The sequence below is a fragment of the Cydia amplana genome, chromosome 23 (genome assembly GCF_948474715.1).
Source record: "Cydia amplana chromosome 23, ilCydAmpl1.1, whole genome shotgun sequence".
Taxonomy (NCBI): Eukaryota; Metazoa; Arthropoda; class Insecta; order Lepidoptera; family Tortricidae; genus Cydia; species Cydia amplana.
In genome coordinates this window covers 6,811,302-6,826,659 of record NC_086091.1, presented here as the reverse complement: position 1 = coordinate 6,826,659, position 15,358 = coordinate 6,811,302, and the positions used below count along the sequence as shown (strand labels likewise).

Here is a 15,358-nt window from a genome sequence, read left to right as displayed (position 1 = left end):
GATCCGATTTTTGGAAATTTTTCAAAATGGCGGAGTCTAAACAAATAGTCGTATCGGTATCATAAGAGTTTTTTCTTTTTGATATATGTTTATAGATTAAATGGCCAAAAATTCAGAAAATTTGTAGCGCTGGTTTTGGCGGTATTTAGATATTTAGTTTTTAGTTGAAAATGAGTCGCTAAATTTCGTCAGCTTTAGTAAGAACTATAATGACGTATTTTGCATCGGGAGGTCCCTGGTTCAATCCCCAGTAATTGTATACTGCTACATAACTTTTTTTTATACTTAAATTTCGTATAGTTGTTTTTTATTTTGAAAAAAATATCGTATTTTTTATTTATCAAGCGCGGGTTAAACGTATTCGATTAATTTTTGTTTGTAGCTTTATGTAGTTTTTAATTTTAGTTTATATAAAAATAATCATTTATCCATACATAAACTTTATTCTCACTGAGTGCATAAACAAAAATACATACAGGGTGGATTTTCTTTTTGGGTCAGTGAGGGCAGCTACCAGATCCCGTGCTTAGAAGACCTTCCCTCGATTTCAAATTAATGAAGATTGGCTTTTAAAGATTTTGAAAAAAAAAACATACAGGATGCGAGAAAAAGGTCATTTTGACAAACTATTTTTTGATGCCAATCGATCCCATTCCTATTGAGGATCAAAAGCTTGTATGGAACAAAAAAAAAAATCAGTCCTGTTACATTTAAGGATCATAATACTGTATTGTTCTAACCCACGGAGCCATACATTTATTAAATTTTAAGCTCTGCTCGCGAGGTCTACAGCTCACAGAGCCACTAGTTAGGTACCTACTACATTTAAAAAAAATTGTTTGTTAAGTTCCCCTGATTATTTTTCTTCAGCAGAATCGGAAATTTGGTGGCGTCTATTGTGTCATCCAGGTCGAGGAAGTGAAAATCAGCATAAAAAAGTCGTAAAACTATGTTCCATCGTCCACACTGTTAACTGACAATTTTTAAACCTTATTTCAATGACATTAAGGTCTATCTATAGTCAAGAGTATGCTGATCAATTATTCACAGATAATAAAAGTGACGCAACATTAACATGTCAGATCCGGTGGCGCCAAAAATGTGAGCGCGCGATAGCAACATTTTTAGCTGACCAGAGTTGATCCTTAATGCTTTTGAAATAAGATTTATGTATTATCAGTTAACAGTGCGAACTATGGTACTAATAGAAACATTCTTAATTGACCAGAGGTGAGCCTTAAGTTTTATGAAATAAAGATTATAAATAGTCAAGTGTTGATGGAACGTGTCCTGCGCCAAAAGTGATGGGCACGCGCGTCCGGCTAACTGTTATGGCTGCTAGACAGCGGGACGACTGCGTTATAAGTGCCATAAATCAAAATAAATGGCATTTACAGGGTGGAAAGATAAGTCGGGCCCTGGAGGGAAACTACCTTAAATCCTTAAGCTGGCTCATTTTACTTAAAGGAGACATTACTTTATTTTTAAAAAGATACAAAACTGCATTCAAAGTATTTTTCTTTTTTTCTTCAATTTGGCTTGTCTAAAAAAATCTTGAGTACTAAATATTAGACTTTATGGATATTTTGTACGACAGACGAGTGTAAGACCTAATGTTTCTTGGAGAAATGTTATCATTAACATTAACTATTCAAAATATATTTATTTATTAAACCAACATAATAATAACAGCATAGGTATCTTCAGATTAACATTAACTGTATCGACTAGTAGAATAAAATTGCGAGTTTTTATTTTTTGGAATTTTTAGTCGGTTCGAGTCCCGGGCGAGGCAAGCGAGTTTTAGAAAATCTTTGAATGCAGTTTTGTTTCTTTTTAAAAATAAAGGAATGTCTCCTTTAAGTAAAATGAGCCAGCTTAAGGATTTAAGGTAGTTTCCCTCCAGGGCCCGACTTATCTTTCCACCCTGTACAACCAATACCCAGTGGTTCTGAGAGTTGTCGCAAATCGGCTGTCCTTTTGATAAAAAATAAAAGTCCAAAAAGAAAATTAATAAAAAATCCATAATATTAATAATTATCGAACGCTCATAAGATTTCACAAGAATTGATTGAGAAATGCGACCTCTAAAGGCTGTAGTGAAGAACAGCCGAACATAATTAAATAAAAATAAAAAAGCCTTTAATTTCTCAAACACGGTGACAAAAAAATACACATGCGATAAAATTAGGAATTAAAAAAAAATATGAGAACAGCCGAACATATGAAAGCAATTTTGCTCGAACAGAAATGGGAACTCCTCGCTTCGCTCGATGAAATAGATATCTACAGCTGTACCGACTTTGAAATGACAAAGTGTAGAGGTTTATTTATACTGATGCGATAAACGGTGGACAAACGTCATCTTTTTATAGAAATTTGACATTTTATGATGACACTCCACACTGTCATAGCAAAGCCTGTGCAGACTAAGCTTGGTCCGACTTTGCGTGTATGTTTGAAGTCTGATTAAATGGCGTTTTGTCATATATAGGGTTTGCAATCCAGATCCGGAAAGTATGAAATTATCCGGATCTGGATCCGGATCCGCGGATCTTCCCATACATTTCGTATCCGTCGTGCAAACCCTAGTCATATACCTTAGTAATTTAATTCTTACCTGGGATATCGATTTTGCACTCCAACCGCACTCCTTTTCCTATAGGCACTTTGTAAACCTCCGGCCTGGTGAGGATGGTGGCATTCGGAACGGGTTCGTCATCATCGTCTGTAAACAAAGAAAATACTTAAGTATAAGGCCTGAGTGGACGCTCGAGTTGGGCATGCAGCGGGGCGGGGCGTGCGGCGTGCATGTTAAACAAATGAATGAAAATGAAAAATGAAAATGAAAAATGATTTATTTAGGCATCAAAAATGCAGCTTATTACATAGTGGAAGGGTATTACATTTTTAGGAGTAAGTATTCTATGGTTAGACAGCCTAGGAATAGTGTCCTGAGCCCTAAACTAGGTAAACCTGTCTTATAGGGATCAGGGAATAAACCACCGCTACTTCTAGCAATGCAGGTTGGTTGTGAAGTATACACATGTTAAAAATATTATACCTAAGGTTCAGATCGCTTACATATGTACTATACGTACCTATACAATGCAACATTTATGGCAACAATTTTTATAGTTTAATAAGGATGATAGAAATATGACATTGCACTTAAACCAGTATCAACTATATACCTACTCATCTGTTTATACATTTATATTCACTATTACTATAATTTATTATACCTACTGCTAAGATAATTACGTAAGGGTGTTGTGTATGTGTGTGTTGTGTGTGTGCTTGTATGATGAACTATACCATGATATATATTACCTTTAAACGAGCAATTCTTGTATATTTATTTATTATTATCTATATATATTTCGGGGATCTCGGGAACGGCTCCAACGATTTCGATGAAATTTGCTATATTGGGGTTTTCGGGGGCGAAAAATCGATCTAGCTAGGTTTTATCTCTGGGAAAACGCGCATTTTGAGTTTTTTTATATGTTTTCCGAGCAAAGCTCGGGCTCCCAGATATTATATTATTATTACACATATATTGCTGGTTTTTGGACAAGATAAGCCCTTATTTACATAATACTATGAGTGGATTCGGTTTCCAGAATTTAAGGGATGTTTGCGATATGTAGTTTTTCATCGATAAGATCAACTTTTAATCTTACTTTTAGTTCAATAAGGAAGAGTTACTTATCTACATGCTTAACTTATGCAATTACTATAGTCAATCACCTAACAATTTCAAGGAGTTTTTCAGTTTCAGCATAGTTTAGGGTCAATAACCAATTGCGGATGTTTTTTATCAAGTAGTATTTATAATTATTATGGATGTCTAAGCGTTCGTTGGCTTTGTTATAAAGAAATGGTGCAAGGAAGTTAAATTGACGACGGTAAAAAGCTGTGTTGTGTGCAACTGAGTCGAACACTTTATGTTTTCTACGTCCACCTAGGCGACGTGTGCTTTGATTAGAGACGTATTTGTGCTGTCTTAGACATACTCGTTCAATAAAATGAAAACGTATAGTATTTCCATAATATATGTCGGCATTCTCCTTGGCAATCTAATACGACACGACCGACCTAGACTTCTTCCTTTTTTTGAAACTTACATGTAAGTTCTCTAGTTTCCCTGACTTGGAGAACGTACATGGCTCCTTGCTAATAATTCTTTTTTCACCTCAGCAGCTCGAACAAGGGTACTTTGCTACTTAAAAACAGTGAGCAAAATCGCATTTTGCTCACTGAGTGAGACAAAATGACATTCAAGTGACCTTAATATTCAAATGTCATTTCAACATGCGGGGTCTAATACAAGTTCGAAATACTTGGATTTTATTATCTCTGTCCCTTTCACGTCGTTAGCAAAAAGAAAGAGACAAAAAAAATTTCAAACGACATTCAACGGTATATTGACGGTTTATAATAGACCCCCGAAAACCGTCAGAACGCATCGTTCCAAAACACATACATGTATGAATTCTTAATATGTAATTAATGAAAATAAAGTTTCAGATTTGATAAAAACTGATAAAAACACTATATTTTACGTAATTTATTGTACGATTAAAATAATGAACTCAAAAAATACACAGTATATCACGTAAAATAAATAATTATACTTTTAAGAATCTCTACAATAGTTTACAAATAGTAAGTATCCGTAATTCGGACCGTATCTTACAATGTTTTTTTTTTACAAAAAAAAAGTTGCTGATTCAAATGTCAATCAATTGATGGTCGTTGTTTTCATATATTACCTATTTTACTGAAATTTACTACGTTTGTTTGTTTGTTTTTGTGTTTGATTGCGGTAATTATACTTAATTGTTAGTATATCTTAAGAAACATGACTAAATAGGTAAGTGATGAAGAAGGATTACATTTTTCGGGTTGTCTAAATGTTCTTACTGCTGAGGTGAAAAGTTTTATGAACTACACGAGATCAAAGTTATTTACATCTCGTGCGCTTTTGAGTCCCTTACTACGCTCAAGATTCTAAATTAGATTCACTCGCTACGCTCGTGAATCTACTATAGAATCTTTCGCTTGCACGGGACTCAAAATAAGCACTCGAAGAAATATCAAACTTTGATCTCTTGTTGTACAAATAACTATTTCTATGATGTTTGTCCGTGGTCCGAACTCATCAACCAATCGCGTTGCAGCGTTTTCACACCGCTGTACTGGCCCCATTCATGCTCCATTCTTATTGCCCGTAAGGCTAGTCCTGAGATATATATGTCAAACGAAGCAGCAGTCAGCTTCCAGCAGTCGAAGAGTCGAAAAAGAGACGGCACGCTGTCGACAACGGTTGAAAAAACTACGCTCGGGAATTCCCTAAACATATTTTATATATTTGGCCGCAGATAGAATTTAATGAATCATTCGTAGGTCAGAATATGTCGACATATTTACCTCCTTCGTCGTTTTGTTCGTTGTCGGAGCCCGGGTCATCCTGGAAAAAGTCCACATCGGCGTCTCGTCGCTCCAACGAGTGTCTCGCTTCTGCAACAAACAGACGTACATACATTAATTTGTGAATACGAATAGATTGTTTTTTTTTGTTTTTTTTTGTAACTGAGATTTTTTTGAGGTATTTGCCAGTATTCGTTTAAGAAGTATCTGCATATATGCTTCCTTCTCAAACTATTTGCATAGTCCACAAACCTACATCAATGTACAAGGTTGCCTGTCAAATATCAAAAGTGCGACCAAATCGGAACGCTTTTGAAGATTCCGCTTCCCGATTTTGAAGCATTTCGTTTTTGGTCGCAATTTCTCGTCATTCAGAAACAATATGTGATTTCGTAGTTACTTTTGATCTATTGTTTCCAAGATACAACCGCCCACCGTATCTCTGAATACAGCTTTTCGTATTTCCAGTGTTTTTATTTTCATTTCTAGACTGCTTCTTTGGCACTTATGATGCCTATGTTTATATACGTGATGGCTTCGATTTTGCACATTTAAATTATTTTTAAGCGTACTAAATGTCATTCTACATAGACATGGCATAGTCATTATGAAATCAGAAGGAAAACGCCCACCTGTTGTTTGGTCTCTTTCTGCTCGTGAAACCGGTCACTGCATAACAGAGAATTATCAGGCTAATTGTCATATTGGTCGTAGGCCCCCAACATGTGTGTGCACTGTGCAACAGGTTTAAAAAGGATTCAGTTGTTGGACCTTTACACCCCATTTGTCCTGGTACCAAGGTGGTTCCTTCACTGAAGTCACTGATATAGCATCCGGAAGTGTCGACGGTGCGCGGTGTAATAACCGCGTATATAAGACTAGACAGCGGAAATCGAACGAACATTTATGAATGAAACACTGAATGGGTTTCAACACTTACTAACTGCTGATAACTTCATTAGTGTAATGGCCGCATTAGTTTAAAACACATTAGTGCAATTACCTCTAATTACTGGTTAAGACCAAACGGACATTAAATTTGAGATTTTGTTACGAAACCTGGCTCTAAATGCTTGTTGTAAGAGCTTACTAAGAATATAAGACGTATGTGCGTTCAGAAACGAACTCAATTTTGTACAGTCACCTGCAATAATATGTTACTCTTCGAAGGCCGCAAAAATATGTGATATGCTCTTTTGGCTCTACAAATAAAATCATGTCAGTTTGCGGCCTTCGAAGAGTTAAATATTATTGTAGCCATTGCAGGTGACTGTACTTTGTTGTAAAAGGAGTAAGTTAAATAATTAAAATTTGCTACTCATTAGTCATGGCAGATTTGTAAGAGGTTGTGTTATCGGGTATGAAGAACACTAAGATGACAATATTCATAAAAATATATTTATCAATAATTGACTCATATATTTCTTTTCAGGTACTTATTAGGGTTGAGTACCCAAAGGGTAAAATCGGGACCCTATTACTAAGACTCCTGTGTCCGTCTGCCCGTCTTTCCGGCTGTCCGTCCGTCTGTCTGTGACTAGGCTGTATCTCATGAACCGTGATAGCTAGACAGTTGAAATTTTCACAGATGATGTATTTCTGTTGCCGCTATAACAACAAATAAGTACCTACTAAAAAGTACGGGACCCTCGGTGGGCGATTCCGACCCGCATTTGTCCGGTTTTATTGGTTTTGACTTGTAGATATGGTTTCGAATTGCTTACTAAGGGCATCCGCTAGCTGGTGCGTTTTTAGCGTGTTTTTTTTACATACGTATAAGTATATACATTTAGCTGCTTAATGCTACAATGTATCTTCGCTGTTACAAGTCCCTAACCCGTCTCAATAGTATCGGAATAACTTATTTCCTGCTCTCCAGAGCTATTGAACTTAAAAGTTTATTTTAAAAGCTCAAGTGTCTATCTAAAGCCCCGTCCATCCGGCACGGTGTATGTGGCTGTGATAGGTGATAGTGAATAAGAAATAAGTTTAATCCGTTTAAATATTAGTTTATATTGGATTAACTATTTGAATATTTACTGAAACAAAAAGATGGGCAGACAAACACTTAAGTAGGTTATCATTAACAGATTATCATTATTACTATCCGATTTTTGCCACGTTTACGTTTTGCTAATATTGTAAGGTGTGCTTAATATATATAGAAAAAAAAATTATATAATTTGTATCAACATAATATTACTTTATACTTAGTTAATTAAGAGATTGCACACCGATTTCTAGTAGGCATAAAGTTAAGGGCTGAAAACGTAGATTAACGTTATAGCTTTTATTTAGATTATAAGTAAAATATGAGTGAATTCTCCCAAAATTACAACGCACGTTTGACATAGCCGTAGTTATAAGCGTCCATAGGCTGTGGTGCCCATTTATCAGATGGGCTGTGCTTTACCAATGTGGTATAAAAATAAAATAAAATTAGAACATTTTTTCTATTCGCCCTACTTAAATATTTAGGTATGTATACCCAAATGTTCGGAATCATTCCCGTGCCCATTCCAAAGATCGGGGCCGTGTCAGAACTCTTGCTTTCAAGGTAAGCAACACCACGTTTACCACCACATATATGTTTTCAAATATTTACCGACATTATAGTTTTGTGGGACACGGGACGAGAGGGAGCGACTTACGAGCACGTACCTAGGGCCACCCCACATCTAGCGTCTTTCGAGCGTCGGCGTCTCGTCGGCGTCTACAACTCTATGGCCCTGCTCGACGCAACGTCGACGCAACTGCGCAGCGACGTCATTTTCCATAGCGCTGACCGACGCCGACGCTCGAAAGACGCCAGATGTGGGGTGGCCCTAAGTGAAGTGGGTATAGATAGGTATTTACTTAAATCTCGTTTTACCCATTGAGCATGAGCAGGTATTGTTCGGTGTCCGGAATGAAACGACAGTAACGACATAACATTGACAGAGGCACACAGAGGCGATCACAATTCGAGGATAATTACAGAAGGACGTAAATAGTAACGTTATAGAAAATTTAATAATTAATACTACATCACAAGCCTCGTACGAATATAAAAGAATGGCGACGTGCAAGTAAACCATAGGTATAGACTACGGTGCCCGCTATCTATTAGGTGTGTCGTACGCTCATTTGCCACTGAGCCCCTTTTCAGACTTAAAAATACCGAATCGATGCAGTATTTTTTTATTGCAGCAGTTTTTCACCGATTTCTCGCTGCCAAGTCAGGAAATGGTCTAATATCCTAATTAATATACAGGCGTCTCCTTCCATGTGTATCCTCTAGCCGCCCAGACGTCAAAACGTGCCAAGTAAAATGCAATCTTGATTAGTTAAAATAAAGACTCAAATTAGAATGAAACGGGGGAGTTTTTATAGGCCTCTGGGTGTGTAGGTAAGGTTTTTATAGGAGTTTATTTCTTTTATAAAACCGCTATCCCCCTATCCCTTCCCCCACACGTAACATGCGCGGGAGCAGGTGTCTTATTTCCAAATACCAAATACCCGTCCCTGTTTGCCGTCCTACTTGCATAGCTTTATCTGTTTGTACTGCCCCGTATTGTTCTTGACACGTAACTTGAAAAAACGGAGTGAAAATAAATCGGACAATGTGGAGCGCTCGTGGTGAATTTAAATTCAGGTTCATTGGTGGTCGCTACGCTCGGTTTGAAGATGACTCACGTTGCTCCATATTGCCTCCATGTAACTAAATAAAGTGAAAGTGAAGGGGAGGGGGGTGAAGTGAGTGTAGGGGAAAAACTTATTTTGATGATGGAGACTGAAAGTGAGTATGGACTTATAAAATCTTGATTAAGTAACTAGAAAAATAAAAATTAGGTATTTGATGATAATAATTAGTATCACTAAATGTATATCTAGGAACTAAATTAGTAGGTCCGATTTAAAAATAAATGGGAACATTAATTCGTGTGCAAAAACGGGATTATTACATAAGCACGATTGTGCGACATATTTTTTTTAACGACACTGCAATTCTGTGAAGTGATATTGTGCGACATATCACTATTCGACTAAACTATACTCCGGCGGTATTTTTGATCGAAGTAAAATTGTGCGACATACTACGGCTCGACAATAGGTACTTCTAGTGCACGACAGTATTTGTCGGTCTACTGGTAATTTATTTTTAACATGGTCTCAGTACTTACACTGTTTCTTCTCAAAAAACATTTCCTTTACAACTGAACTAGACGGAGCCCCGCTTCGTGGGGCTCCTATTTCTGGGCGCTTTGCCCTTCGGGCATCTGAAGCTACCTAACGAACCTAACCTACCTATTGATTTATATTTGGCACACACGATGATTCGCTCAAACGGCACATCGTATAGTCGTGCATCGCCTAATAATGTTTCGCACGAACAATAGTTCCCACAAATGACATGTCGTTCAATCGTACATCGCCTAATCATACGTCGCACTAACAATACTTCGCACAAGCGTGTGTCGCACTCCCGTAGTAAAGCCCACTTGCACCATCTCACATACCCGGGGTTAAGCGATTGAACCATTAAGAGCCAACAGGAGCTGAGATTTAAATATTTTAGGTAAATATACCCGTCTCGCTAACGGAAGCGGCTCCTAAAACTAGTGCGATAAGGACAAGGCGAAAAATCCTGCGTAAAAATCTCAAATATCGAGGTTTCGTACTCGATTGTTTCCTCCTCCAAAACTTAACCAATCGTAACCAAATTTGGAAATCTAAATGATTATGAAATTATCTGTGTCGGACCGTTTTGCTTTTTTGGCTAATTGATATCAGTTTTGAATACGACGCCTCTCATTGCGGCATAGTCAATTAGGCCATTTTGGCAATTTTTGAAGGGCTCTAGCGCCTTAAAAAACAAAAATATCAAAAAAAGCAAAACGGTCCGATACAGATATTGACAATATTAATCTGTGTTAAAAAAATCATTGCTCTAGCTTCAAAACCCACAGAGGAAACAGTCGAGTACGTTTGTATGGAGAAATGACCACTCCTGTTGGCTCTTAACCAAGTGTCAAATTGTACTGGTAACCATGGTAACTCCAGGTTTAACCGGTTAACCCTGGGTTAGTGAAATGGTGCAAGTGGACCTAAGAGGTCGCCATCAAAACATAATTAAGTACCCTTTTGTCAATTTTTAAGGGAATTTTAAGGCTAGATATATATTACTAACTCGTGCAAAAGTAACTATGTCTGTCTGTCTATATATCTATCTATTACCTCTTCACGCTTAAACCGCTGAACCGATCTAGATAAAATTTGGTATGGAGATAGTTTGAGGCTTGGTACAGAACTTAGGATAGTTTTAATCAATCAGCCAGACGAAGTGCCCAGCTAGCATTTTGCATAATAATTTTGTAAATCGCCCCAGAACAACACCTCTATTGTCCGTTCTGTTAAACAGTAAAAAGTAAGTAAAGTAAGTGTTCAAATCAAGGGTGAACAGGCACCTTCTTGGCAGGCTCGCTCCATCGTAGGCCACGTCTTCGCCTCGGCTAGTCTGTGGCTATGGGTAAGCCCATTTATAATAAATAAAATAAAAAGCTGGAAGTTCACCGCCATATTGTTTTCCCGTGACGTCACTTCTTAACCCCGTGACCTCGTTCGGGCCGCATTCCGTCACGCCCGTAGGGTCAATTTCTACCATGGGGGTTACGTTTTGTATCGAATACGAGTATGGTAAAACTAATAACAGAAGCGGTATTCGAAGTTCTCAATTTGAGATTGATTTAACGCTAGCGACCCGCCCCGGCTTCGCACGGGTTAACAAATTATACATAAACCTTCCTTTAGAATCACTCTATCTATTAAAAAAAACCGCATCAAAATCCGTTGCGTAGTTTTAAAGATCTAAGCATACATAGGGACAGACAGCGGGAAGCGACTTTGTTTTATACTATGTAGTGAATGTAGTGATGCATATTGCTCACACGAATATACCTACCTACACACCATCAATAATCTAGGTTGTTTAGGTATAGGTATTACAAATGCCTCTCAAGTGATAGAAAATATAATAGGTACACTTTTGTCAAAAAAATGTTTTACCCCCGACGGAACATAGACGGTGCGTTTAAACACTATAAGTACTATGAGAGACTTATTCTTAAAAATTGGTTTGTTTTTGCAGGCTTTACTACGGGAGTGCGACACACGCTTGTGTGAAGTATTGTTAGTGCGACGTATGATTAGGCGATGTACGATTGTAGGACATATCATTTGTGGGAACTATTGTTCGTGCGAAATATTATTAGGCGATACACGACTATACGATGTGCCGTTTGAGCGAATCATCGTGTGTGCGAAATATAAATCAATAGGTAGGTTAGGTTCGTTAGGTAGCTTCAGATGCCCGAAGGGCAAAGCGCCCAGAAATAGGAGCCCCGCGAAGCGGGGCTCCGTCTAGTTCAGTTGTACAGGAAATGTTTTTTGAGAAGAAACAGTGTAAGTACTGAGACCATGTTAAAAATAAATTACCAGTAGACCCACAAATACTGTCGTGCACTAGAATTACCTATTATCGAGCCGTAATATATCGCACAATTTAACTTCGATCAAAAATACTGCTGGACTATGGACTAGGGGAAAAACTTATTTTGATGATGGAGACTGAAAGTGAGTATGGACTTATAAAATCTTGATTAAGTAACTAGAAAAATAAAAATTAGGTATTTGATGATAATAATTAGTATCACTAAATGTATATCTAGGAACTAAATTAGTAGGTCCGATTTAAAAATAAATGGGAACATTAATTCGTGTGCAAAAACGGGATTATTACATAAGCACGATTGTGCGACATATTTTTTTTAACGACACTGCAATTCTGTGAAGTGATATTGTGCGACATATCACTATTCGACTAAACTATACTCCGGCGGTATTTTTGATCGAAGTAAAATTGTGCGACATACTACGGCTCGACAATAGGTACTTCTAGTGCACGACAGTATTTGTCGGTCTACTGGTAATTTATTTTTAACATGGTCTCAGTACTTACACTGTTTCTTCTCAAAAAACATTTCCTTTACAACTGAACTAGACGGAGCCCCGCTTCGTGGGGCTCCTATTTCTGGGCGCTTTGCCCTTCGGGCATCTGAAGCTACCTAACGAACCTAACCTACCTATTGATTTATATTTGGCACACACGATGATTCGCTCAAACGGCACATCGTATAGTCGTGCATCGCCTAATAATGTTTCGCACGAACAATAGTTCCCACAAATGACATGTCGTTCAATCGTACATCGCCTAATCATACGTCGCACTAACAATACTTCGCACAAGCGTGTGTCGCACTCCCGTAGTAAAGCCCACTTGCACCATCTCACATACCCGGGGTTAAGCGATTGAACCATTAAGAGCCAACAGGAGCTGAGATTTAAATATTTTAGGTAAATATACCCGTCTCGCTAACGGAAGCGGCTCCTAAAACTAGTGCGATAAGGACAAGGCGAAAAATCCTGCGTAAAAATCTCAAATATCGAGGTTTCGTACTCGATTGTTTCCTCCTCCAAAACTTAACCAATCGTAACCAAATTTGGAAATCTAAATGATTATGAAATTATCTGTGTCGGACCGTTTTGCTTTTTTGGCTAATTGATATCAGTTTTGAATACGACGCCTCTCATTGCGGCATAGTCAATTAGGCCATTTTGGCAATTTTTGAAGGGCTCTAGCGCCTTAAAAAACAAAAATATCAAAAAAAGCAAAACGGTCCGATACAGATATTGACAATATTAATCTGTGTTAAAAAAATCATTGCTCTAGCTTCAAAACCCACAGAGGAAACAGTCGAGTACGTTTGTATGGAGAAATGACCACTCCTGTTGGCTCTTAACCAAGTGTCAAATTGTACTGGTAACCATGGTAACTCCAGGTTTAACCGGTTAACCCTGGGTTAGTGAAATGGTGCAAGTGGACCTAAGAGGTCGCCATCAAAACATAATTAAGTACCCTTTTGTCAATTTTTAAGGGAATTTTAAGGCTAGATATATATTACTAACTCGTGCAAAAGTAACTATGTCTGTCTGTCTATATATCTATCTATTACCTCTTCACGCTTAAACCGCTGAACCGATCTAGATAAAATTTGGTATGGAGATAGTTTGAGGCTTGGTACAGAACTTAGGATAGTTTTAATCAATCAGCCAGACGAAGTGCCCAGCTAGCATTTTGCATAATAATTTTGTAAATCGCCCCAGAACAACACCTCTATTGTCCGTTCTGTTAAACAGTAAAAAGTAAGTAAAGTAAGTGTTCAAATCAAGGGTGAACAGGCACCTTCTTGGCAGGCTCGCTCCATCGTAGGCCACGTCTTCGCCTCGGCTAGTCTGTGGCTATGGGTAAGCCCATTTATAATAAATAAAATAAAAAGCTGGAAGTTCACCGCCATATTGTTTTCCCGTGACGTCACTTCTTAACCCCGTGACCTCGTTCGGGCCGCATTCCGTCACGCCCGTAGGGTCAATTTCTACCATGGGGGTTACGTTTTGTATCGAATACGAGTATGGTAAAACTAATAACAGAAGCGGTATTCGAAGTTCTCAATTTGAGATTGATTTAACGCTAGCGACCCGCCCCGGCTTCGCACGGGTTAACAAATTATACATAAACCTTCCTTTAGAATCACTCTATCTATTAAAAAAAACCGCATCAAAATCCGTTGCGTAGTTTTAAAGATCTAAGCATACATAGGGACAGACAGCGGGAAGCGACTTTGTTTTATACTATGTAGTGAATGTAGTGATGCATATTGCTCACACGAATATACCTACCTACACACCATCAATAATCTAGGTTGTTTAGGTATAGGTATTACAAATGCCTCTCAAGTGATAGAAAATATAATAGGTACACTTTTGTCAAAAAAATGTTTTACCCCCGACGGAACATAGACGGTGCGTTTAAACACTATAAGTACTATGAGAGACTTATTCTTAAAAATTGGTTTGTTTTTGCAGGCTTTACTACGGGAGTGCGACACACGCTTGTGTGAAGTATTGTTAGTGCGACGTATGATTAGGCGATGTACGATTGTAGGACATATCATTTGTGGGAACTATTGTTCGTGCGAAATATTATTAGGCGATACACGACTATACGATGTGCCGTTTGAGCGAATCATCGTGTGTGCGAAATATAAATCAATAGGTAGGTTAGGTTCGTTAGGTAGCTTCAGATGCCCGAAGGGCAAAGCGCCCAGAAATAGGAGCCCCGCGAAGCGGGGCTCCGTCTAGTTCAGTTGTACAGGAAATGTTTTTTGAGAAGAAACAGTGTAAGTACTGAGACCATGTTAAAAATAAATTACCAGTAGACCCACAAATACTGTCGTGCACTAGAATTACCTATTATCGAGCCGTAATATATCGCACAATTTAACTTCGATCAAAAATACTGCTGGACTATAGTTTGGTCGAATAGTGATATGTCGCACAATATCACTTCGCAGAATTGCAGTGTCGTTAAAAAAATTATGTCGCACAATCGTGCATCGCACACTTGGGGTCGCACTTATGTAATAATCCCGTGCAAGTGGGCCTTAAGAAGCCACCGCGACCGCCGCTGTCTATTTAATGTTAATTGAATCGTTAGACATGGTTTAACTAATCTAATGTGGTGTGTGCACCAGGCATCTTACATTTGCTAGGCAATGTTCCAATGTGATTCAAATGTCTATCTAAATGTCAATTCAAATGATAGCGGCAAACATTCTTGTATAATAGTCTATGGAGATATTAGCATAATTCTTGTTATGGTCACGCGAATTAGAACTCTAATGAAAAGGCATTAAAGACGAAAGAATCTTGATTTATTTATGTGTGTAAGTTATGTTAACTGCGTATCAAATAGCGTTGAGTTAGCTTGTGTCGTAGTTACACATGTTATACTGTTAATGTATATCTTTTCATATGGTATATTGGA

General features: G+C 37.9%; 1 protein-coding gene across 1 annotated transcript in view; it reads right to left on the bottom strand.

Annotated features, from left to right (window-relative positions):
• Nucleotides 1-15,358, bottom strand: part of LOC134658647 (neural cell adhesion molecule 2-like) — a 193,310-nt gene that overhangs the window by 13,146 nt on the left and 164,806 nt on the right. Inside the window, exons 3-4 of the mRNA XM_063514298.1 lie at nt 5,437-5,526; nt 2,621-2,728 (exon numbers count right to left, since the gene is read on the bottom strand). Of these exons, the coding sequence (XP_063370368.1) occupies nt 2,621-2,728; nt 5,437-5,526 (198 nt within the window). The remainder of the gene's footprint in view (nt 1-2,620; nt 2,729-5,436; nt 5,527-15,358) is intronic.